A 24,269-nucleotide genomic window follows, 5' to 3' on the forward strand; every position below is an offset into this window, starting at 1 on the left:
TAAATATATTACCATACCAGATAAATTGCAAAATGCATTTAAAGTGAAAACAAAGCTTCTTTGTATGGCAAGTATTCATGTGGGTAGTGTTGTCATCCAGAGAGTAGTGATCTGTTACAGTTAACACTTTCCATTCACAGGCTCAGAAATCAGGAATGAAAGTGGTTTGGGAGAACCTTAGAACAAAAAAATCATAATGAATTCTGAAATATCTGGATATAGGTATTTGTACTCAAACTGAATCTCATAAACCTGGGTTCTTAGTACATTTCTTTTTATTTTTATAGGCAGGTTATTATGTTATTTCAGAGTTGAAGTGGTGAAGCCTTCAGAGGAATCAAGGTTGACATTCAAAGCTGATTTGATGCATAAGTGCAGCCCACTCACTCCTTCAACACTTCTATGCATTATTAGCTCACTGGAGTCACATGAACTCATATATTGCCAGTAGATTGAGACAACACACTACCCTGGAGCTGGACTTGTTTTGTGCATGACCTTCGCACCAGCACATGAGAGATTTACACTGGGATCTTTGTGGTCATCAATTAGCAGCTGTATCTGTAAACTAAAGGGAGTTCAGCTATAGTGCGCCATCCCTTTCTTGGGTGGTTATTTGAGAAGAAAGCCATAAGATGACATTCAGCTAAATTTGAAGAACTTGAATTTGAGGTAGACAGTGTGAGGATTTGAAGGGTCAGTCTGCAAGACAGCTGTAGATGGAAGAGATTTTTGTTAATAATAAAAGCAGTTTTGAATAGATTTATAAATGAATGAGAAAAGAAATTCCAGAAAAGCTAAAGTGTCTGAAATGCAAATGCCTGTTTTTATGAGTAGAAAAGAAAACATACTAAAATTAATTGAGGTAAAAAGTGGTAAGGCTTTGAGGGGGAGAGTGAGCAAGTAAGTGTGGCCCTTTTGGTACAGTTAGCTAATTTAAATGTTAGAATCCAATGGGTTTATGAGATCAATCCTATATTCAATTAATTGAAAGTCTCAGAGGATTTTTTTTCTTTTGATTTCTGTATTGCAGAACCAGAGTCCCCACCCCAAAATGTAGAGTTAATAAATATAACTGCAACAGAAATAAATCTGAGGTGGTTGCCACCTGAGCAGCCTAATGGTCTCATAACTCATTATGAAGTCTTGTACAGTGATTCCAATGATTTATTTATAAAAAATGCCTCATCTACAAGTATATCGCTAAGTGAAATGAAGCCATATACTCTCTATAACATCTCTGTAAAGGCATTCACCAGACTTGGCCATGGGAATCAATCATCCTCTCCCCTTCTTGTGAGAACTTCTGAAACTGGTGAGTATATAGTTTGCTAAAAACTGTGAATTTTCCACAATCAACTGCTTTATGATGACCTTTGGTGTCCAGGAGATAGGTTTAATTAATTTTAAAAGTATGTGTTTTGCAAAGCAGTAAGTTTGAACCCTTTTCTCTCTTTTATATATGAAGCAAAACAAAGGAAATAGTAAGGAAGAGTGAGAAGTGAAGAAGACAGTGGGAAGTTTTATGCGTGTGTTTTACCATTTGACCTTGAAGATTCCTTGTATCTTGCAGAAAAACAATTCTTTGTAGGAAAGCAGGACTTTCAAAAAGTGAATGCAATTTGGAATTCAAGTTATGAACTGAAATTTTATAAGAATTTGGTAATGGTAAATGGTAAAATAATGGTAAAAAATAAAATAAATCAGGATTCACCGATAAGTGCTATTTTGCAGCAAAGTTGCTTATGCCATAGCAGTATTTTGGAGAAGGTGAAGATAAAACAAAATAGCAGAGGATTAGAGTATATGAAGTTTTTCCAAGAAAGGAAAATAAATTTAGAAGTGAGGATTTGAAAGGATGAGCACTAAAGAGATGTAACAAGTCATAGGAAGAGACTTGAATTAAAGAAATGGCCATAAGGTAGGGAATGGAATATAAAACGTTGACAGAGGGTAGTTAAATTTTCGGTAGAGTTAAACAGGAGAGGTATTGGAATAAAAATTGAAGACAATGGTTTACATGGAGGAATAGATATTTGGCTTTAGCTTTGGACTTGGGAATGAAAGGTGGCTGGGGATATTGATGTGACAGCTAGTTTCCTTTAGGACTCAGCAATATCCAGGTAGCAGTGGTATGATGATCATCCTTTTTGGGGAGCTTTTGGCAGTCTTCACCTATTTGCTGCGTCAGACAACTGCCTACTTTATCTGTACCTAGAGCTGGCCCTGGAGTTAAGTATGCTCTGTTCACCATATTTTTCTCAGTAAGGAAAGACATGTATACACTAATGTCTCTCTGATGGGTCAAGGAGATGCTCCAACTCCTTGATTGATAAGATGCAGTGAAATCACTATGAGCTCCTTCTCCTTGTTCCTGAAATGAACTTCAGTTTTCCTGTGTGAAGTAGTTGTGGTCTAGGCCTGCTTAACAAGTCAGGCTCTTAAGAGCAGGGGCAGAAACACATAGATTTTAGACTGCCTGAAACATTAGTCATACTAGAAGCACCAAGCTAGCTCAGCCAAAGCGTTGTGCTACTTTTGAGTTATTTTTTTTGCCAGATAACATAGGTATGTAGGCACATGCCCAACTACTACAATGTCCTTGGACATGACTTTTTTTCTTGCTCTTTAACTTAGACCTCCATCCTTTGTCTATGTTATATTTTAAGGCAGTTAGTTCTTTCTCGGGGCTTAACTCCCCTGATCCTCAGAACAAAAATTTGAATTCCAGCTGCCTGTGATAGAGAAGATGCAAAAACGTATTCAGAGATGAGAAGAATAAAACCAAGAAAGGATCTGGAGAACAGAGCAATTTGAGTTGAAACCCACGCTGTTAATGGGGTGGTGTGTTTGAGGAGCTCTTGGGAGTTCTCTGCTACCATTCTACCATGAAAATAGGCAGAATTGTGGACTGATTTCATTGCTTCTCATGGCATTTAGAATCATAGAATAGTTGGGGTTGGAAGGCACCTTTCTGGATATTGCTTAAGCAGAATTCTTTGAGTGTTTACAATGCAGAGTTTCATGAAACGTTGATACATTTATACAGATGTTTAGGGCATCCTAAAAACATGTCCATGCCTTACTTGACCTTTTGGGCAAATTGTATTGTCATTGTATGCTTATTATTTTCTGGAATAAGGTACATTATGCTACTGGACCAGTTTTGGATGATGGAAAACAAACTTGTGTATTTGTTTAGGCACAGACGCATGCACCCAAAAACCATTTGTCACGACAGAGCAAGGGCCAGCTACTTCTGGGACAGGGAGCCAAGAGCCAAGGGGGTCCTTGGGCCAGCAGGGCAGGGGCATCACTAGCCCCCTAACCCCCAGTGAAGGGAGTGGGGCAGGTCTGGGTGTGACAGCCAGTGGCAGCCTCAAGTATGGATTGCCAAACATTCTGCGTTGATGAGGAAGCTCTGAGGCTGAGCCAGAAAAGTTAGTTGGCAGATTCAGTGCCACTAATGGAGTCTGCAGTAATGGAGCCAAGCTGTGGTCAGGCTGCAGGTCAAGAGCATGTCACCAACAAGGAGGAGGCAGACATCAGGGACATTTGGCCAAGCTGTGCCTGACCCCCAGCAGCCAAACCTCCAGGACTGAGAATGCTCTCAGGGCCCTTGCAGCAATGTGTTAGGCTCCCTTTGTTTTTTCATGCCAGTATTCATACACCTTATGTAAATCACCAAGGGAAAAGGAAGACAGGTTGCTGATACAAACTGTAAATTGTGGTAGCACAACATGGAAAATCTCCTGACAATAGCTGACCTGGATGATTGCAGAGGTAGTTGCAGAGTGTTAGAAGAAAAGTTGAGTGTCTTGCTCTAGACTTTATCTGGCATGTTAAGATGATTTTGTTCATCTGTAACTGTGTAGTTACAGCATATGTCTGTCATGTGGTATTCACCTTCCAATTGAACCTCTTTTAAAATTTATTTTATACAAAAACTAGGATAAAAATCCAAATTTTTACAATATGTTTCATTTAAACCAGTTTAAGAAAATGCTTAACAAATCAATGAAACTAACTGAAGTCTTCTGTGATTCTAAATTTTGTCTTATAGTTCCTGATTCTGCACCAGAAAACATAACCTATAGGAACATCTCATCCACAGAAATTGAATTAGCATTTTTTCCACCGTCCATTACTAATGGAATCATACAGACCTACACAATATACCTCAAGAGGAGTAATGGAACTGAACAAGAAGTCATAAACACTACTTTTCTGATGCTACGTATTACAGGCCAGTATATAATGACCCGGAGCTTATGGCAGCTGTAAATTGTTCTTAGAAGGTATCAGCAGGCTGATGCAGATCAGTTAGTTCATTGGTGGACACGATTCTTCTTGCCATTACATAAAGTTATATGCTACCTGTCCTGAGAAATATCTTCTTGTGTCCTGCAGTGAAATGGTGGAATGGTAGAATCTAACATATGTCTCGTTGTATTTTAAATGTTTAATGTACAAAGGACTTCAGTACATTTCTTTACATATCTATCATCATGAAAAGTAACTTCCGTATCTTTCTGATCTTACTCTAGATAAAAAGAAGTACTTCTTTTCCACTCACCTTTGCATCTTTTTATGTGTTCTGTTGTTACTACTTTGGCATAACACAGCAGTCAGTGCTGAGAGTTCACTGCCTTAATGAGTAAATTTTCAGAGTACGGCCAAGGACAAACTGTAAAGCATTCTAGGAATATGAAGTATGAACTGGTAATTAGGGCTTTTCCCCTTTGCTCATGAAGAATACATCATATTAAAATTTTCCTAACATTTATTTCAGTCTCTAAAAAAGGAACCAATGTAAATGATGGGCCTGTTCAGCACTTCAAAACTACTTATGGTCGGTGAAAAAGCCTATTTTGTCCCACCAAATGGTTGGTTTACTAAATTCTTTTTCTTTATTTAGATTTAAAGAAATATACAGAATATACTGTAGAAGTGTCTGCTAGTACTGCAATGGGGGAGGGCCTTCGCAGTGCACCTCTGCATATACTGACTGATGAAGATGGTAAGTCAGAATAGAAGTTGCAATATATCATTGTATACCTGTAGTCTTCAACTAATCTTATGCTTCAAGTCATGTAAGAGTAGGTTTTATTTTTTTTTCAGTTATATCTCTATATTGATATCTGTATCTATCTACCTGCACAGAAACATGCATGTCTCTGTCTCTCTATCTGCTATTTAATATATTTATCAGTACAAGTTATATGAAATGGCACAATTGCTGTGCACAGACATTTGTTCTTACCAAGAGCTTATGAATTTGAAGAATCTTAATTTACTAATATTATTTTAATCTAGCATACCACATGGTAGAACTAAATATTGTGTTTGGTTCTGCTGAGATGTGAGAGCTGGAGAAAGAGAAAACTACCAAAAAGCAGCTTAAATGTTCCAGGGACATTTCTTATTCTTCTTTTTGGAGATTTTTGGATTCTTCTAAGTAGATACCTTTACATATATACAGATTAAAATTAGTAATACTATAAAAATACCTTAAGTCCATAATCCGTAGTACTGGTCTCTCAGATTGAGCAGAGGAGTGTTCTGCACTGCAGACTGAAGGTAGAACACAGTCCTTCATCTCCTGCTGATTAGTACAGTAGATCACAAATTGGCAGAAGAACCTTAAAATTATATTTGTACTTTCAGTGCCTGATTTAGCTGTGGGAAGTTATCACTGGTCCCTCTATGGTTTCTGGAGGGGGAATCCTGAAAAAAATGCAACTCAGAATCTTAACTTAGATGCTGTGACTCACATAGGAGCCTACATCTGTCCCTCTCTATTGTTTAGGGAGGAAGTCTCTGGGAATCTAGACTGAAGTGACATTGACACCAACATCCCACCAGCCATTTCCAAATGAAATTTATTTTCATGTCTTAGGGAGCACTGACTTGTCTAGGATCCAGCTTTTGATGATAATGGACCTTTGCAAATCTGCAAGAGGTTGATGGACTTATATTCACATTGTCAGTAATAAACCTTTGCTGAAGAGCAGTGTTGCTGGAGCACACTGGGAACAGCTAATATGAATAAAACTATCTTTTGCATAGAGTGTTTTTATTTAGAGCAATGTAGATTCTATTCTTCAGAAAAAAAAAATCTTCTGAATAAGAACTGTAGAATGAACTATTCATGCCAGAAAGACATGACAGTCACAGTATGACAGATCTTTTATTAAATAGCCACTGAGTGTAATATAACAAGTAAAACACTAAATACAGCTGTCACTATTTTTCACTAGTAAATACAGACATTCACTGAATTCAGTGAGCTTTTGTTCATAAAATTTTTTTTCTTGTATGTACAGAGTTCTAAAACCTTTATGCCAACTTTTGAGATATGAAAGAATGAACAACTGAAAAACAAAAATATTCATAATACACCACATGTACTTCATTCACAGGAACACAGTGTTCCAAGTTTCGGACCAAATGTTTCATAGATTCGCTAACAGCTATGCTCATATTCTCAATTTCCATGCATGACTACAGCTATGACCTGAATTTTTACTGCATGATGTTCTTTGGTTTAATTTGAGAAAAACAAATTAATTCTAATATTACTATATTACATCTGTGAATCAAGATAACAAAAAAAGATTTACTTCTCTTCCCATCACGCTAGTACAAAGCAGTAGCACTTATGCACATATAGGTATGTTTGTCCTCAGAAATATTTATATGAACTTTAGAGTAATTCAGTTAGAATTAAATCAAACGTGGTCTAATATTTACATTTACTTACAGTGTTTCCCTACACAGTTGCGATATGGTGTCATGCAGAGTTCATCTTAACATTAATTTTAAAGGTCTCAGTCAATGCCTATTTTTCTATTTGTCCTTGTGACATGTTAAATGTGTGAATGTCATCCTTATTTGATGAAGTGAATAGATTTTACCGCTGCCTAGTATCCCACATTTTTATCATCTCTCAATGTCATGCTTATCAATTTTTCCACCTTTTGGTGCTTCTCATAATTCTTTACAGCACCTCTTTTTCCCCAGGGGAACTATTTTGCTGTATTTTACGTGTGTTTGTACCTATAAAGCTCTTGCTTTTAATAGAAGGACAAAAACTGTATTACAGCAATGTATTTGCCTGGTAGGTGAATCACTGTGACCTACCCATTGCTCTGTTTTCTCATGAAGTACTTTTTCCATTGAATCACAGAAACAGATGTTCTAACACCACCATGCAAAATCTTCTTTTATCATCTGTCAGAAAAAGGAAAAGAAGCTGTGCCTTAACATTAGTTGATGGATACTCTACTGCTGTACTACAAAATTCACTTTCCATCACAAATAATAAAAAACCTATTTAAGGGTGCTGTGTATCCCATCGATCTTAGCTGTTTAACAAGATGTTGTGTCCTGTTCTTTCATTTTATAGCTCCAAGTTCTCCTCCAGAATCTCTCTCCGTAAAACAGTTGTCGGGTGTCACTGTGAAGTTGTCATGGAAACCTCCACTGGAGCCAAACGGAATTATCCTCTATTACACAGTTTATGTCTGGTAAGATTTTCTGGAAATAGTTCAGAGGATAAATAGTAATCTGTAACCTATCAGGAATGTTAGATTTTTCTTACACAATGTGTTGATTACATGTTTTTAGAGAATGAATATTCATCCAGCACTTATAATACTAGCCTTTTGTTTATACAAATTCAGACATAATGTAGTAGCTGAAAATTGGGGTATTAAATGTTTTGTAAGCAATTTTAACTTTTTTTTAAGGTTATATTGCAGTAAATCAATGAAAATATAAATTAGAGCATGGCGACTATTTTCGTTGTATTCTGAGTAGGCCTATTGTAAGGCAGGGCACAAACCTATGCTAAATTTTCAAGGAGGTTTGAAATAGGCTTAAAATAAAGGAATATTGCTTCCTTTCATAGGAAATGTTTAAGAGCAATGTTATGAGTCTTTTTATGTGACATCAGTTATGTCTACTTTATATTTAGTATATATTATACTCATAGCAAACAAGTATTTTTAACAGATTTTTTTTTTCTAGCCATCCTTTCTTTTTCCTTATTTTGTTTTTCTGTCATCCCTCCTGGAATATTTTTTCATCTTTAAGAAGGAGTTTTGTCGCTTTAAAACTTGCAGCATCTGTCCTATACAGATAATATAGTTTGGTCTACTGATGTGGCATGTTTTCAAAGAAATATATATAACTTCTACTAGGAGTGAAAAGCTTTTGTTATTGATCACTTCTAATATATTGCATTAATGCTGTACCATTTTATTGCCACTACTAAGGTTCAGGAAGCAAGTACTAGAGTGAGAGCATCTTATGAGATATGAACCAGATGTGAAATCAGCAGTTATTATAAATACACTACTATTGAACTTACATTTGTTATTTTAATATTACTTGATAGTTTTGTGGTAGGGCTTGAGCTCAGTTTCAATTGATTTTTTTTAAATTGTAAGCTCTTTCTAAATTGTTGATAAAGTGAACAGCAGCAAGCTCTTCTTTCCAGAAAAAGTTAAATTTGGGTTGTCTTGTTACTTCTACTCTATTTGCAAGGTTTGGTGCTCTTTAGTCACAAAAAAAACCCCATTTCATAAAAGGCTGTCCTCTAGCTAGGAAAGAGTTACTTCATGATAAGGATTATGCTTTTGATACAGGCTGTGTTCAAAGACTTAAGTTTATGTAACTTTTCATCCTTATATTGCCTTAAAGCTTACTGGTTTTGTTATTATGACAAATTAGTTAGTAGGAATTATTTTAAAAAAACCTATTAATTGCTCCATCTTACCAGATATTTAAATTAAGGAACCACATAACTTTTTCCTGTTAGCCTTGTCCTTTTTGCTTCCATATTCTCCTTGCTCTGTCTTATCTGTCCTTACTGTGCCACATCTAAAATTAGAGAGGCATTAGGTATCATCTTGTGGCAAGGGCATTGGAGAAAAACTCCCGTTGCCTTGGAAGGAGCCACAACTTCACTCCTTCCTTGAAGACTTTGGGCTTGGGGGATTTTTGGGGAGGGGAGTGAAAGAGGAATTTTAAGTATATTACAGAGTTGTCTATACAATTTCATAAGATGCATTCCAGGGTGAGATTTGACAAGTCGAACTGCTGTGCCATAGTTGCTGCTTTTGGGAGGTATTCAATATATTTTATGTGAGATTAGTAATCCCAGAGCTTCTCAATAAAACAAAACCAGGAAGGTTAATACGGATGCTTGATAAAAGTTCTTTATCTGAAATATATTGCAACAGCTATAGAGCATTTGCTAACCTTTCCTTCATGGACTGGGAACCAGAATCCACAACTACTGTAATAGAAAAGGTAATACCTGTAACACCTTTGTTGTTACTACCTTTCATGGAATTTATCTCAGGACAAGGTGGGTTTGGGTAGCGTATCAACTTTCTGCATGCCTTGAGCCTACAAACTCATTCTCCCAGAGTCTGCAGGTCTAAAGTGTTAAAGGCATATTGAAAAAAAATGCTGAAATTGCGTATAGATGCAGTCTTTCAACATTATCCTCTTCAGCAATTTTTTTTGTGAGATAACTTCTGACTAGATCTACTTGGAGGTACAGATTTTTAAGAAAATATGGTACCTGTCTTTGTCAAGTGAAAGTATGCAATTTCTTAGAACCTCTTTTTTCTAGGTTTCTGGAGGATCTCATTTAAAACTTAATGTTATTCTTCACTAAATTTCCTTGGCTAAGCTTATTCTGCTGGGTACTCTCTCATCTATGAAGACTGCACTCACTTTGATCAGTATTTTTTTATTGTTTTGATTGGAATCTCTGTTGTTTCTAAACAGGAAGTCAGCTTTTCTTGAAACACCCCAAGCTTTTGTTCTTCTTCCTAACTAGGCCCGATTGTGGAAACATTTTTTGGCAAATAAGATGTTATAAGAATGCAGTTACTCAGAGTGGAAGTGTTTGCAGCATTAAGCTGTGGAATTTCCTCTTACTTAAATTATACCATCTAAATTTTTCCATAATAAGAATACCTTGGGCAAAGATCCAAGAAAATTGTCTTTTCTTTGTATAGAATTTGATAACTGCAGCTGCAACCTTTTGTATCTTTTTACTGACTATTCAAAATATCCGAAGTTTGGGAAAAATGTAAATTATTGCTAACTTTCTCTGTTAGCAAGACTGTTTTGCACATCAAGAGACATTCCACTCAAAATCTGAAAGGAATATGGTGAAAATAGTTTATTCATTTTCATACTTCTCTCATTCCAATTGTTTGTTACTCTACCTCTGTTTAAGAGGTATCAGATGGTGATCTTTGTTAATGCATTGGTTGTCAAAGGATGAAAATCTGTCCATCTATTTTGAATCAGCCTTTTCCTTTTTTTTTCCCCCTCCTTCCTTTTTTTTAGAATTAGAACTCATTCTCTTGTTTGTAAAGACCTCCACAGTGACTCCTGGAGCAAGACGTTTAATTTTACTTGTCAAATTATCATCTCTGTACAAAATCCCATTAAAGGCATAGGGCACGCTCTCATACAGAATTCTCTGCAGAAATGGAACATTAGCTGGCTTTTCTTCCTGCTATTTTTTCATAAAATATTACATTAATTTAATGAAGAATAACAGACTTTGAAAATTCAATTCCCTTATTTCTGTATCTTACTTTACTTTCTGATAATCATTTCATACCTATGTTAATACCAGCGTTTTATTAACATTACATCTTGTAGTCTTTCTAGGCGGGTTTTGACCTGACTAGAGTTGCATTCTGATCCCCTGCTGCATTCCACCAGAATTAACTCAGCACCAGCTAATTCCTGTTCCATATCATCTTCTATTATGCCATTTATAACTTCAGCCTTCTGACCAATTTCACAGAGTCACAGTAGGGCATGCTCCCTGCTATAATCTTTTTATATTTCGCTATTCCTGTCCGGGGAGCAAGTTTAGTTATGCCCTACTGTGTCCTTCCCAAGGGTACCACACAACCATTTGATAGCAGTTACTGGATAGACATGCTCCTCCTTGATGTTCCATTGTCTTTGCTGATGTAATTTACAAATATATTTTTGGGGTATGGGGGTTAGAAAAAAATCAAATCAAAATTAAGAGCTCTATTGTGACGCAACAGTGTAAAAGTCAGCTTCTTAACATAAAAGACAAGTTATCCCAGTCTTTCCTTAGAGCCTAAAAAATTGTACTTACCACAATATTGCATTTTTCAATTTTATATCTATGCCACAGTTGTATACATACAGAAATGGTGTGTGTGCAGATACAATTAATAAACTGCTTTTTCTTTAGGAGTAAAATGTCAGAAAGGAGTGTTAATGTAACAGAAACGTCATTGCAATTCACAGACCTGGAAAATAACTGTGAATATAGTGCTTACCTAACAGCAAGTACAAGATTTGGAGATGGCAACATAAAAAGTGATCCTATTATATTCAGAACTTCCGAAGGAGGTAAGTTTATATATATTTTAATTTTATTCATTGTTAAATTTCTGTCAGCCTAATTTAAGTTAATAAAGCCACTGAAGTAGAAGTGGTATTTCACTGGTCAAGAACAGACATTCCCTTTGTCTTTGTCTATGCACATGCATAAACGACTCCATAAAATTATGATGAGTATATGTTAATTCACTGAGCAAAACTTTGCATTTCCCTTCAAGACAGGTAAGATTAAAATAATATAATTTTAAGTTTTGGAATAAATCCAATTAATTTTTTGTAATAGCTCTTTGCTTAATCTTGCTGTGACACAACTTCCGATATGGAAGATACTCTTCGAAATCTTTCAAGGCTTTTAATTTAGGTTTTCTGAAACAAATCCTTTTTTTCCCTGTTCACTATATATAAAGCGTAAAGGCCTGACTCAGTCAGCTTCCATGTTTGCAAATTAGACTTTCCATGTGCCCAAACTAGTAAGTGCAGGACAAATTCTATAAGAAAATATTATCAGTTTACAAATGAAGATAAATACCAATGTGTCTGAAAAAATAGGGTTTTAGAAGTTTATTTACATCTACTATTTTATTTCACCAGTTCCAGAAGCAGTTTATAACATGAACAGAAACATGTTTCATTTGACGTAGGATGTTTTCAACTCTATAGTGGATGTCTCTTGGCCACTAAAATATGCAAAACCTTGACTTAGGTATGCTAAAACTTAACATTTTTCCAGCACCAAGTGATCCACCGAAAGATGTGGTGTACAGAAACCTTACTTCCACATCAATAATGCTATTCTGGTCTCCTCCTCAAAAGCCTAATGGAAACATTCGGTACTACTCAGTTTATTTAAAAAATAATTCAGGAATATTCATACAGGTAAGCTTATTTTTATATTCTTCTTTTGTAGAATTCTTTAAGTGTTCTAATAATTCATTAACAATTAAATCAATTTTATGGTTATCAATATATTGATTTTTCGTATTTCCTTTATCACAAGGAAGTTTTTTTAACTTATAAAGACAGAAGCACATCTTGTAATCGTGTCTTGTGTTGGGTTGTGCATCTCATTGGACATTCATATCAATAAGCATTAAAGAAAGTAGGTTTTGTATAATATTCCATACTGCAAAGGTTATATGTACATGTATTTACACTAACATACATGTAATGCATATACATGCACAACAGAGACAGATAAGCACCAAACTCATTACATTCACTGTACATCCTTAAGACAGGTTATTTTAGTCTAAACTATCAAATTGAATAAATTTCTGTAACAGTTCTATTTTTACTTTTTCATGCATGTTTGTACAGTACTGAAAATAAGAAGATAATGTCAAAGTAGTGAATACATTATTATATCATATATTTGTTACTCTCCAAAGGAAGTTACTGTTTAGCATATTAGCATAGATATTGAGATTCCTAGGTTAAGGTATATAACTAAAACGTTATTTATGATTTTTTGGTGATCCACACATTAACATGTAGATTTTTTCTGTTGCTATGTTCATCCTTAATTATGCGCTGCATTTCTTAATTGAATATATATTTTTTCTGTCCTCCTCTCTAAGAATATGTTATGATACAGAAATACAATAACGAGAAATAAGCTTTCTCTACAGGTATTTGGTTACAAATTTTACATATGTGGAAGAAAAGTAGTGAAGAAAATAATGCATGAAAAGTTAATTCTGCTGCATAAGTTTATTCTCAAGATATATCTAGTGTGAGGTATGCATGCCTTTAAGGATAGTTAGAAAAATTATTCACAAATTTTACAAATATCTGTGACTGAGTAATTGCTGACACACTTCAGTATATACACTTCTCTGACTGCTGTGAAGCTGTGTGCTTGCCAGGCTCCATCTGCATAGTTTCAGATGGAAGCAGGACCGTGCCATGAATTCGCATTCTGATGAGATTAAAATCAGGGCCACAGTTCAGCACTTCAGCCTCTTCTTGCACGTGCTGCTATACCAACAGTATTTTTCTTAGCCTGAAAAATCGCTGGAGAAACTTTTACACCAGTGCTTTACCTGAACTAGACCATCCAGTGAAGAGTGTCTACATTTATCTAATTCTTGGAAAACTCAAGTGATTTTAGAGGAGGACTACAGACTTGGGCTCTTCCTACCTTTAGGAAGATGGAACTCTGAGGTGAATGAGTAAAGTGAAACTGATAACTGAGAGCTATAATGCCTCTGGACATTCCCAGGACTCTGGAAATGAAGGAGCAAGATAGGGAAGATGGAGCACAGTAGCACTGCCCCAAACAGGTGAGGGTCCGGTTTCATTATCACATGATGTAGTTGGGCAAGGACAGGATGGTGGCATGGGTGGAAGTAACCTCTACTTTGGCATATTGGGGCTGGACAGCAGAAAATAGCTGACAGTAGCTCCGCTTCTAGGTGTGGAGACTACCATTTTTGCCCTTCCAGCTTTGCTTTTTAACCTATCCCTCTGCAGAAAGCTGTGAGAAGATAGGTTTCAGCGACTGTTGCATCTGTCTCTTACTGACCGTGGAGGATCACCTTTAATCTCTCAAATCATCATCCACTCCTAACCCGGCCACTCCCCTTAACTCCCTCTGCCATTCACATGCCTTTCTGTTAAATAGTTGGCTTGGCAACTATGGTATTGCACTCCTACATTGCACTCCTATTCTGTACTTTGGTATTCCTGTAAGTGCAAGACAGATTTGAAACAGGAGAACAAAACAACTTTCCCCTTCTACCTTTTGTCAGATATTTTATATTACTCTTTAAAACAGAGAAATGCATGTGTGCAAGCTGACCTGATATGTGTGTGTATGTATATATTAGATAGATATAACATATATAGTGAATTGTAAGCTGTATGAGTGTATGCACACATACTACTTACAACTATCTGTAACTTAGAAGTATAGCCACACAGTCACAGGGTCTGTTGATAAGTGTTGCTTTGCACACATTTACAAAAAAAACAATCCTTGGTTGGAATAATCCACAGCTAGGTCACCATTCTGCTTGTTTATACAAACTGTATTTCAGTTTGGGAAAAGCTACAGGAGAATTAAAAAAGTAGGTGATGTTTTCACATTTCTAGGAACCTGCCTCCTCAGACATGCTGCTATAGGCAACCATTCTTTGCCAGTCCTTCATCTTCTTTGTCAGAAGGTAATAATAGAGGTCCAAATCTTTAAGCATATCTCCTAGATGCCTGAAAAGCAACCCAACTGAAGAATCTCTAGCTAATTAACATCTTCAAATGCTTTCATATTCTGAAATAGACATAAAAATCATACTAAATCTACTACTATTCTGTTGTCTGAAGTTGTCATTTCTCCTCACATGTTCTCAAACTTCTCGGGCATATTAAAACCTAATAAATATAAATAGCATAGTTAAAACCAGGAAATCAGTAGCTGCAGTGTAAAGCATTGGGGGATGGGGGAGGGAAATCAAAAGACCTGATGCAGTTTACTCCTTCACATGATACAGAAACTTGCAGAAAAAAATAGTGGTTTTTTTTAAAAAAGAAAAAAAGTCCAAACAGTTACATACCTTCACAGGGCAGAAAAGTAATGTATAATTTCTTTGCTTTATAGGTGTATGTGAAAAATCACACTATGGCTGAAGTCAGAAGGCCTGGGATGCTCAGACCTAGGATTCAGAACCAGAGCAGCGGAAGGAAAAACTTAGTGACAGAGATTAGATTTGAGGATTTTGGTAGATGAGTAAACTGTTTCTTTGAATGCTGACAGATTGTTAAAATGTCAGAGAGGGAGGAATGACTAGCGGCCAAATAGAAGAAACCATCGCTTGCACTGGGCCAAGTTCAAGTTCAGATTTATCATCCACCTTCTGCTGCCATAGGAAAACGTTACTGTTTGGTTTACGTTCGCTACTCAACCCCAGTGCAGTGAAGATATGGAACATACTCTGCTAAAGGCCACTTCTTACACAGATGACATGGCGCTGTATCTCTTGTTCACCTCACTTCTCTGATTCCTACAGCTCAAGCTTTCACTTTTTGCAATAGCAGCTTTGCAAATTTGCTCTGTGGTTTCCTTACATGAAGCTTGAAGCAATCATACTGCCTATGTTCTCAGTCTCAATAAGCAAGGAAGTCAAAGAATCTATGGAAATAATTATCTTATCATTGAAGAATACTGATCTATAAGAGATATCATTGATTCAAATAAAATCTTTTATTCAATCTCTCTATTTTTGTGTTTTGATTAGCAAGGAAGTGGGAAAGATGCTAATTACAACTATAAATTTATGCCTTGAGAAAGTTGTCCAGTACAGGAATTTCAGTACGGATGATGACTGTCCAGCTCTGCCAAACCAAACAGGGGAACCAGGAGCTAAGCAGAGGAAAAAAAAAAATAGCCCACTAGCCCACCACCCATTTATAGGCTGAACATTAGATACTAAATCATACTACTCCTGTGCTTTAAGCCAACCTAAGTGAACATGACTGGATACGGTTCAGAGTGAAATATGGCTTGATCTGTCCTCGAGATACAGACAAGGGATGCAAGCAATGTGCAATATTAACAATCATTTTCTTTCACCAGTATAACCAAAACAGGCATAAAGCTTCCTTAAAATACACTGCAATTTTTTTGAAAAGATGCCTTCAGAATGATACAGCACACAAAAAGGGCATATTTTCACTTAGGTTGGTACTGAAACAGTGTGCTTTACACTCCTAGAGGAATGGCTTGGATTAGCCCTTTGTCAGCACTCTCACCTGATTGCCAGGGTCAAGTATGTGATATTCTAACTCAAAACAACAGTGCAATACAAGGAACCTAAAGAGGGAACCAGAATGGGAGAAAAAGATTGAGTGAAGAACAGCAGCACTGTGTGGTCTATATACAACTAATCGCAGCTTTAGGCCACTGGAAATTTCTGCTGCTTCCTGGGGTGAAGAAGATACTGCTTTCTGCTGACACTTTCATGGCCTGTGTGTATTGCTTACACTTAGCTGCTTTTAATAATCTGATACTTTGCTATGTCAAAACTTCTTTCATGTATGGACGAAGAAGGGTACAGTAGGAATACTTTCTTCAGCTGTAGCCAAAAATCCTAAGCTGTTTGCTTTCATCTGCAGCCACGGTTAATTGTAAAACTTCCTATAGTGTTCTATCCCCAGGGTACAATTAGTGCAAGCTGCATCTTTTCTCAGTTTGTACCCACACAGTTCTTCCTGCTCACCCTCACTCTTAATTATATGTTCTTTCTTTTCTAATACTTTGTCATATCAGAAGTTTGAGGTAACCCCCAGTCCTTGGGCTCCTTGTAGTAAGGAGAATGCCTCTTAAAGCAGTTTTTGTTGACCCACCAAAAAGCCTGTTGTTATAATGTCACGTTGGTTCACTGGGTCCTTCAATGCCAGACAGCTGACTAAATTGTAAAGGTATGCATTTAAACTAAGAGTTGAATTTTTCAGCTGTTCATACCAATAAAGTCCTATTAAATATAGAATCAAAACTTGATGTGGTACCTTTGATATTTTTACCTTGAAAACTCAGAGTATTATTTAAGGTAATATTTTTATTCTTAGCAATAGATATTAAAAATTAAAATTAATAATAATTACTATATAGAACAATAATCTAAAAAATTAGATGCTAGTAGAATTACACTTCTGCGTCAGAGGGGTTTTTTCCTCATATTATACCTGAGCATCAGAAAGTTGAATTAAATTCCATAGAATCTAATCCTTTGTCTCCTATATCTTACCCTACCCCAGTGTAAAGCAAAGCTCTTCCCAGTCCTTTTCACTTAGTTATGTCAAGATAGTGTGAGGTTCCATCTATGTTTAGAAAAAAGTAATGTATTAAGGCGGCATTCCATTGTATTTTGACTGGTGTTGACTTTATCTAATCTTTCAGACAAACCTAGCATTGTGCTTTAATTCTGTTAATAGCCGTGGGTATAGAAATTCTTACTGCCACTTTGTGCAGCTTCTGTTCTGCATTCAAAACAAAAGCTTACAATTTCATTGCCAAACAAACTGCTTAATTGTTTATGTTAGGCAAGTATGACTGACTGTAGCTAAAATCATGTCTGCAGATATTGATAAAAAAGTCTCAGATAAATGAGTGAGAGTGTCACCTTTTGCTTTCTACAGTCAGAAAGCCTGTACCAATAAATGGTGGAGTTCATGAAGAATATATAAATTGATACATATTGGTAACAGATGTCAAGATTGCATACTGAACTATCAATTTACAAACATTATTGTCACTTTCCTCCTGTTTTAGTAAGTCTTCTATCACAGCCTCTCCTTTTTAGGAAAGCATTTAATTTAAAGCCATCTTTGATTTTCAGTAGTGAGAGGGTGCAAATAAGATGTAGCACGGACAGGCCTAATAACTAGATTGTGTACTAGTCAATTCGTCAGGACAATGGGCAAAATCCAGCTCACCATGAAATGTTGCTATGTAGAAAAATTAACATGACTTTATCGGTTCTGAATGGGGCAGTCAGAGTGCTGGAGAGGAATGATACTGACTCTCCAAATCAAGAGCAAACTTTGACTTTCTGCCAGGTGCTGGAGCTGAATATGGTTATGACCTCTCAAAGGTTTTCCAATCAGGAACCAGACTTCTTTGGATCATCTAAGTCAGGTTCCTGTGAAGCACGGGTGATTTGACACATTCAGTTATGTGGTATAGCTGACCTTGCATAAGTAATTGTATTTATTTGGTTTTTTCTTTTAAGTTTCCTAAATGTTTCATACCAAACAGCACTTGCCTCCTCAGAGAGGCTGATCTAGAGCATTAACCTATTGCAACAGTCAGTTTTAGTGGATTTTTAAAAATATAATTAAAAATATTAAATATTATTTAATTAAATATTGTATTAAAAAAATTAATATAATTTAAAAAATGGGAATCAGTTCTGGTGCAATCCTTCTGTGAGCAAGTAATTGCACAAGGAAGAGAAATTCTGTTGGTTCCTTCAGTTTTACACAATCCACTGGATATAGATATTTGCATTAGAAATAATGGCATGTTTTTAATGGAAAGGAGAACTAACAAAAGTAACAGTTTAACAAGTGTTGTGGTGAGATCTGTGTCACTAGAAATTTTAAATTCAAATTCGGAAAACATTTTGTAAGGTGTACTCTCATAAAAATGGGATGAAGTGAGAGGAGTCCTTTGATTTCTTTCATTCAGATCAGGCCAAACAACTGCATCTGTGATCATGTGATCTATGAACGGTTAGTGGGTAATACTTTTTTGTCATTTTTCTTGATGCAGTGCGGATAAACAAATTGCAATGTTACAGATTTAATATGTTTATAAAAAGGTGGATTGGCATTCAAATGCTACAAAAGACAGGAGTTGTCAGTTAGGTACTCCATAGCAGGAATAACAATAGATGTCAAACAATAAACTACCTGATTGCTTCAATAGAAATCAGGACTCATTAGGATTCAAAGCATAGGTTTATGTCTGGTGAACACTATTGTGAATTATAGCTGGTGGTGTTGGTGATGACTAAATGGAAAACTAGAAAGATAAATCAATGAATAAATAACATTTTCATTGATAACATTTTTTTCCCCTTTAGAACATCACGAGTTTTAGTAATGATAGCGATGTCAGCGTGCCCCAGTCTGCAGTTCTTGATGACCTGGCCAAATACAGCCATTATAGTCTATGGTTAACTGCAAGCACAGCTCTTGGAGATGGAAACAAAACCAGTGAAATAATAGACATACATACAGACCAGGATTGTAAGTTAATAACTTTTTTAATGCTCAGTGTATTTTAGTGCTTCCATTCATTAAATATTCTCTAACTTTAAAATTATTTTACTGTTATTATGGCAAAGTTAATCCGGTAAGTACTGTTTTCAACTCTTCAGTATTTTTCTTTGCAAGGAAGACATTTTAATCTGAGTCTGTGTTTTGTAATTCTAAGAATATAGTTCACAAGCTTCTTCCTTGGATACAAGTAACAAAAATATTGTCTTAAACCATCACTACAGATCTTTTGTTTAAAAAAATTTAACACATATGATTATTCATATGTACCTTCAAAATATTTTTCTTTTGATAATGAAACTTGAATGGCTTTTAAAAGTTGTACAGAATACTACAAAGGAGATTTACGGACTAATCATAGTTTGGGCATTTATTTCTATTTTGGTTTTGGATGTTTTGGTACTGTAATCCATGCATTTATTTTTTGCTTATTATCTTTTATAGTCCCAGATGGTTCTGTTGAAAATCTGGTGTATCAAAACATCTCCTCATCTTCTGTAAATGTAAGCTGGCTTCCACCATCCCAGCCAAATGGCTTAGTCTTCTTCCGTGTTTCTCTACGTTTATTGCAACCAGGAAGCAGTAAGATATTGTCTTTCCTTACTTACAACACAAGCATCATTTTTGACAATCTGGAGAAATATACTGATTATGTTCTGAAAATCACACCAGCCACTGAGAAAGGATCTTCTGAAGTGCATGCTCTAAGTCTGCATATAAGAACTGATGAAGATGGTAAGATAAGTGTATTTTATTTATTCCTGAGGAAATATAGAAAAAAAACCCAAATAGTTTTCTAAAACAAACAAGAAAAATCTTATGTTTCTTTTCTTTCATGTTACTTAAAGTTGGGGGGGGTTGTACAATGACAAAAACAACTGCTATACATTTCTGTGTTGAGATCATGAAATAGAAATTTTCATTCAGAGCACAAATTAAACTGACAGTTAAAAGACATTTTTCATCACAACTCATATTTTTCTGAGGTTATTCTTGTTTTTTTCTTTCTTATTTCTTCATGTAGTACCAGAATCACCACCTATAATCAAAACATTTTCAAATCTCTCAACTACCTCAGTTATGCTTTCATGGGACCCTCCTGTTAGGCCAAGTGGTGTTATAATAAGTTATGATTTAAATTTATTTGGGCCAGAAAGGAATAACTCATTTTCTACCACCAATAATTTTATCATCTTGGAAGACCTTCTACCATTCACATTATACAGTATTTATGCAGCTGCAAGAACAATAAAAGGACCTGGTCCATCTGCCATGCTTCTGTTCTACACAGATGAATCAGGTGAGCAAACATAATTGTAGCCAGCTTGAAATGTTGGTGCATGGTATTGCATCCATCTTAGATCTAAATATCAGACCTGGAGACAGTTGAAATAAAGGTTTCATTTTCTGTGGGTCTGTGCATGAAGAGCTTTCAGAAGAAGGAAACACTACAAAGGAAGTCTTTTCTAAGTTCTCCTTCCTTGCTGCAGTGTGCAAGAGGAGGTCACATTCTGCATAGGATTACAAAAATAACTCCAAGGAAAAATATCTTCTGCCTTTGGAATGTGTCACATTTATCAAGTGTCAGGGATTATGAAGCAAGCAACAGTATTTTTCTCTTCATCCCCCCACAGTTCTGGCAATAGGGATGTTTCAGTGACTAACAGGTTTCTTAGATCTCCAAGAAGATTGCTTGCCGACTAAACGTGTTCCAAATTAATTGAATTTCCTTCATGGCAAAAAGAAAGAAAAATATTTAAGCAGCAATGAAATAGTTTTAATGAGTTCAGATACAAATGATTACAAGTGTACATATGTCCTACTGCTTCTCTGAAGTATCTGGTTTTGCCCGGATTGTTCCTGATTTGTAACTCAAGAACATTTCTCTTTTACAGTGCCATTAGTTCCACCCCAGAACTTGACAATTATCAACTACACTGCAGATTCCGTGTGGCTAAAATGGGATCCGAGTCCCCAGCCAAATGGTGTTATTATGAGATATAATTTTAAGATTTATCAAAACAACACTGAAAAACTATTTTATCAGGTATGTTTATAATTAATAGTATTTAATTTTTTAAATACTTTTTCATGCTTTAGGAACAAAACATATGAAAAATATTTTAGATGTCTGTTATGTTCCTATAATCATGAAGTTCCTCTGAGTTCCTGGGTTTTAAGACAATTTACTTTCCCTTCCAACATGCCTGCGGTGCAATTTTAAAAATTAGATAGACAAAATGTTTACACCTTAATTTACATTGAGCTTTCAGTATTTCATTAAAGATAACCTTTAATAATATTTAGTTCATGTTTTGGTGTAAGTTTGATGTTAGGAAATTACAGAAGTGACTTGGGGTTTGGCTACTTTTGTTTAGCTATTTAGTGTCTGTAGACTTTCAAGATTAAGAAAGAAAGAAGATTTGCGTTTTTCATTTTCACAGAATAACTGAATACATTTTAACTTAAATAGGAGCTGTAAAATTGTATACAGAAATTGACTGAGGCATTTGTATCTGCTTTAATCTGGTTCTTTGGATGGCATCAAGAAATGCGCCATGAGCTGTAAGGACAGCAAGCTGAGACTGGGTTTGTATCTCAGTCTCAGAAACTCTGTAGTGAGTTCTGCTCACCTGAGACACTTGGAAAAGCTGTGGGGAAAAGGCATTGCTGCAGTGAGCTATGAGTTTAAGACGTGCAGTTTAAGGTGTGGGACTGTGAGGAACTTAATTGCTCCAGCTCCTTCAGCAGTGCAGTATTTGTTGCAGAGACAGCAATTGCAAAGACTTTTGCTGTTGTTAAATGTATGTGTTATGGAATTCAGCCCCCATGAGGTGACCTATTTGTGCCACTCCTTGTGCAGTTTGCTGTTACTCCCCATTATGGAATGATGTGCTGGCATCACCCCAGTTTCTTCTATGAACTTTGAAAGATGGAGAGCACAATGCAAATCCAAAAGAGAATAGAACAGTATTTTCTGCAACCACCTGCCTTCAGAAACACTTTGTTCAGGTGCTCATGGAGGCCACCAAAGAAAGGCCCACTGTCCATCTGAGGCAGACTCAGACTCAATTACACTACAGAAATGGGCTAGAGTGCTTGAATGTGTTTGCTGTGCCCTACGTGTCTTCCTGCTTTGTAATGTTATCTGGGCAAGAATTTAGATTTAGATTGTGGAAGCAAGACAGAGCAATTTATATAGGAATCTTGTAGTTAGGCATCATAATTCTCTGGTAACTTGGATCCCACAAAATCTTCACCAGGTTATCTTGCTGAAATTCAGCTCTTTCCCTGCTTCTATTAGAGCTCTCAACGTTTGCACAAAATATGGCTTACATGCTCTGTGGAAAACACCACGAACTGAAATGTGTCTTTTAGCTTTTTTTCAAAGTCTATGTGTCTGGCTCAGGTAAAGTAAAAAAAATGAGAAGGTATGGCCCGTGACCTCTTTCATGGCAGAGGTGTAGCAAGGACGTGGAAGGCGAGAAAGGGTTGATGTGGCAGTGTGGAGCTGACAAGAGTTTACAGTATTGGTGAAAAAAGGCATATGTGGAGTTAACCTGTCCTAACAACACCGTGGTAATTACAGTACCATCCTTTGGTATATCTTACTCACAAGGAACAGTAAAAAAGGGAAAGGAGAAAGGAAAGGAAGAATTTGACCTTGCATTCTTTTTCATTGAGCTAAGGAACTACTTTCAAAGCTACTCAGAGTAGAAGAGGCAAGACTATGCCTCTAAATCTTTTGTTCGTTTCAGTGGGTTGAATGTGAGGCCCGCAATATTTACAAAGATTAATTGCATACTAATAATTTTTCCTTCCTTAAGAACATTACAGGTTCCAAGCATGAGGCAAACCTGTATGGGTTAGAACCATTCAGCCCCTATTTTATCAGTGTCTCTGCATTTACCAAGCTGGGGAATGGCAATCAGTTCAGTAATGCTGTCCAGTTTACAACGATGGAATCAGGTTAGACGTGACTTTTTCTAAGCTGCAGTTCTGTTGATGTATATTTTCCTTGTACGGCTGAACAGTCTTCCTCTTCTCTCCAAAGAAAATGTAACATAATACTATCTCATTGTCTTCTGTCTGCGTAATGCAAATTCACATTCCTGTTGTACCGGATAGGCTGGGTTTGAAGTTTGATGTCGGAAGTGTAGAATTAGAAATGTACTCATCTGAAATGAGAGGCTTATATGGCTACTATAAATCTTTTAATAGCATCACAGATAAAGGGAGGAAAATTAAATAGATATCCGTCTTTGCAGATCAAAGCGATAATTCAGATCCCTGTGAAAATAACTGAAACTTTAGCAGTATCAAAAGCAGCTGAAGAAAAGATTGGCAAATGAACTGGAAAATGTATTAAACAAATGCATATTTCTAACATTTTCTATAATTTATTTTAGGAAGGGAAGCTAGCCACTAATTAAATATCCTAATTTGTTAGATCTTATTCTTCCTGACAACTGGGGAGAACTAAATAATATATCTGACTTAATTAATTAATTATGTACAGATTTGTATTGTGCCTCGTACATGTCTTTTGAAATTGTTCGTTGTGTCAAAATTAAAAATTCTATCACTTGAAATATGTGAATATTCAACAGTCACCACGGAGAGCCTACGAGCTGTGTGGGACTGTGCAGCTGGCCTTTGTGCAAAACCCTAGCTCCTTTGCCAGGTCAGAGCAAACTGCAGGCTCATGTGCTTTGTAAGGTCCATCAGTGCAAGGGGACTAGCATGGGTTAGGGGGTGGTGTCTGAACTCCCAGGTTCCTTTATACTGACAGCAAAGGGAGCAGACAAAGTGTCAAAAGATCCCATATGGCAGCTAGGTTTTTAGGATCACACTTCCAGTTAAATATTCTTTCCAGAGCTGGTAAAGTAGGAGTTCTGGGGAAAAATATGCTGCGTATTGTATCCATCGGTACCAATGCCATGAGAAATCTGGACCATCAAAGAATTGGTTTGGGTTGACTGTTGGTTTCCAGCAGCTGGAGATTGTCCTGCCCAAGAACCATGGTCATACATCAGCTATCTCATTTCTTCACTGACATTCCATGCTCACGG

General features: G+C 36.2%; 1 protein-coding gene across 1 annotated transcript in view; it reads left to right on the forward strand.

The window, feature by feature from the left end:
• The window catches only part of PTPRQ (protein tyrosine phosphatase receptor type Q), a 139,421-nt gene that overhangs the window by 50,987 nt on the left and 64,165 nt on the right, over positions 1-24,269 (forward strand). Inside the window, exons 31-41 of the mRNA XM_069858203.1 lie at positions 1,034-1,315; positions 4,064-4,246; positions 4,919-5,020; positions 7,409-7,529; positions 11,270-11,430; positions 12,152-12,297; positions 19,002-19,167; positions 19,642-19,932; positions 20,222-20,497; positions 21,093-21,244; positions 23,025-23,166. Of these exons, the coding sequence (XP_069714304.1) occupies positions 1,034-1,315; positions 4,064-4,246; positions 4,919-5,020; positions 7,409-7,529; positions 11,270-11,430; positions 12,152-12,297; positions 19,002-19,167; positions 19,642-19,932; positions 20,222-20,497; positions 21,093-21,244; positions 23,025-23,166 (2,022 nt within the window). The remainder of the gene's footprint in view (positions 1-1,033; positions 1,316-4,063; positions 4,247-4,918; positions 5,021-7,408; positions 7,530-11,269; positions 11,431-12,151; positions 12,298-19,001; positions 19,168-19,641; positions 19,933-20,221; positions 20,498-21,092; positions 21,245-23,024; positions 23,167-24,269) is intronic.

This window comes from Phaenicophaeus curvirostris, chromosome 1 (genome assembly GCF_032191515.1).
Source record: "Phaenicophaeus curvirostris isolate KB17595 chromosome 1, BPBGC_Pcur_1.0, whole genome shotgun sequence".
NCBI classification, from domain to species: domain Eukaryota; kingdom Metazoa; phylum Chordata; class Aves; order Cuculiformes; family Cuculidae; genus Phaenicophaeus; species Phaenicophaeus curvirostris.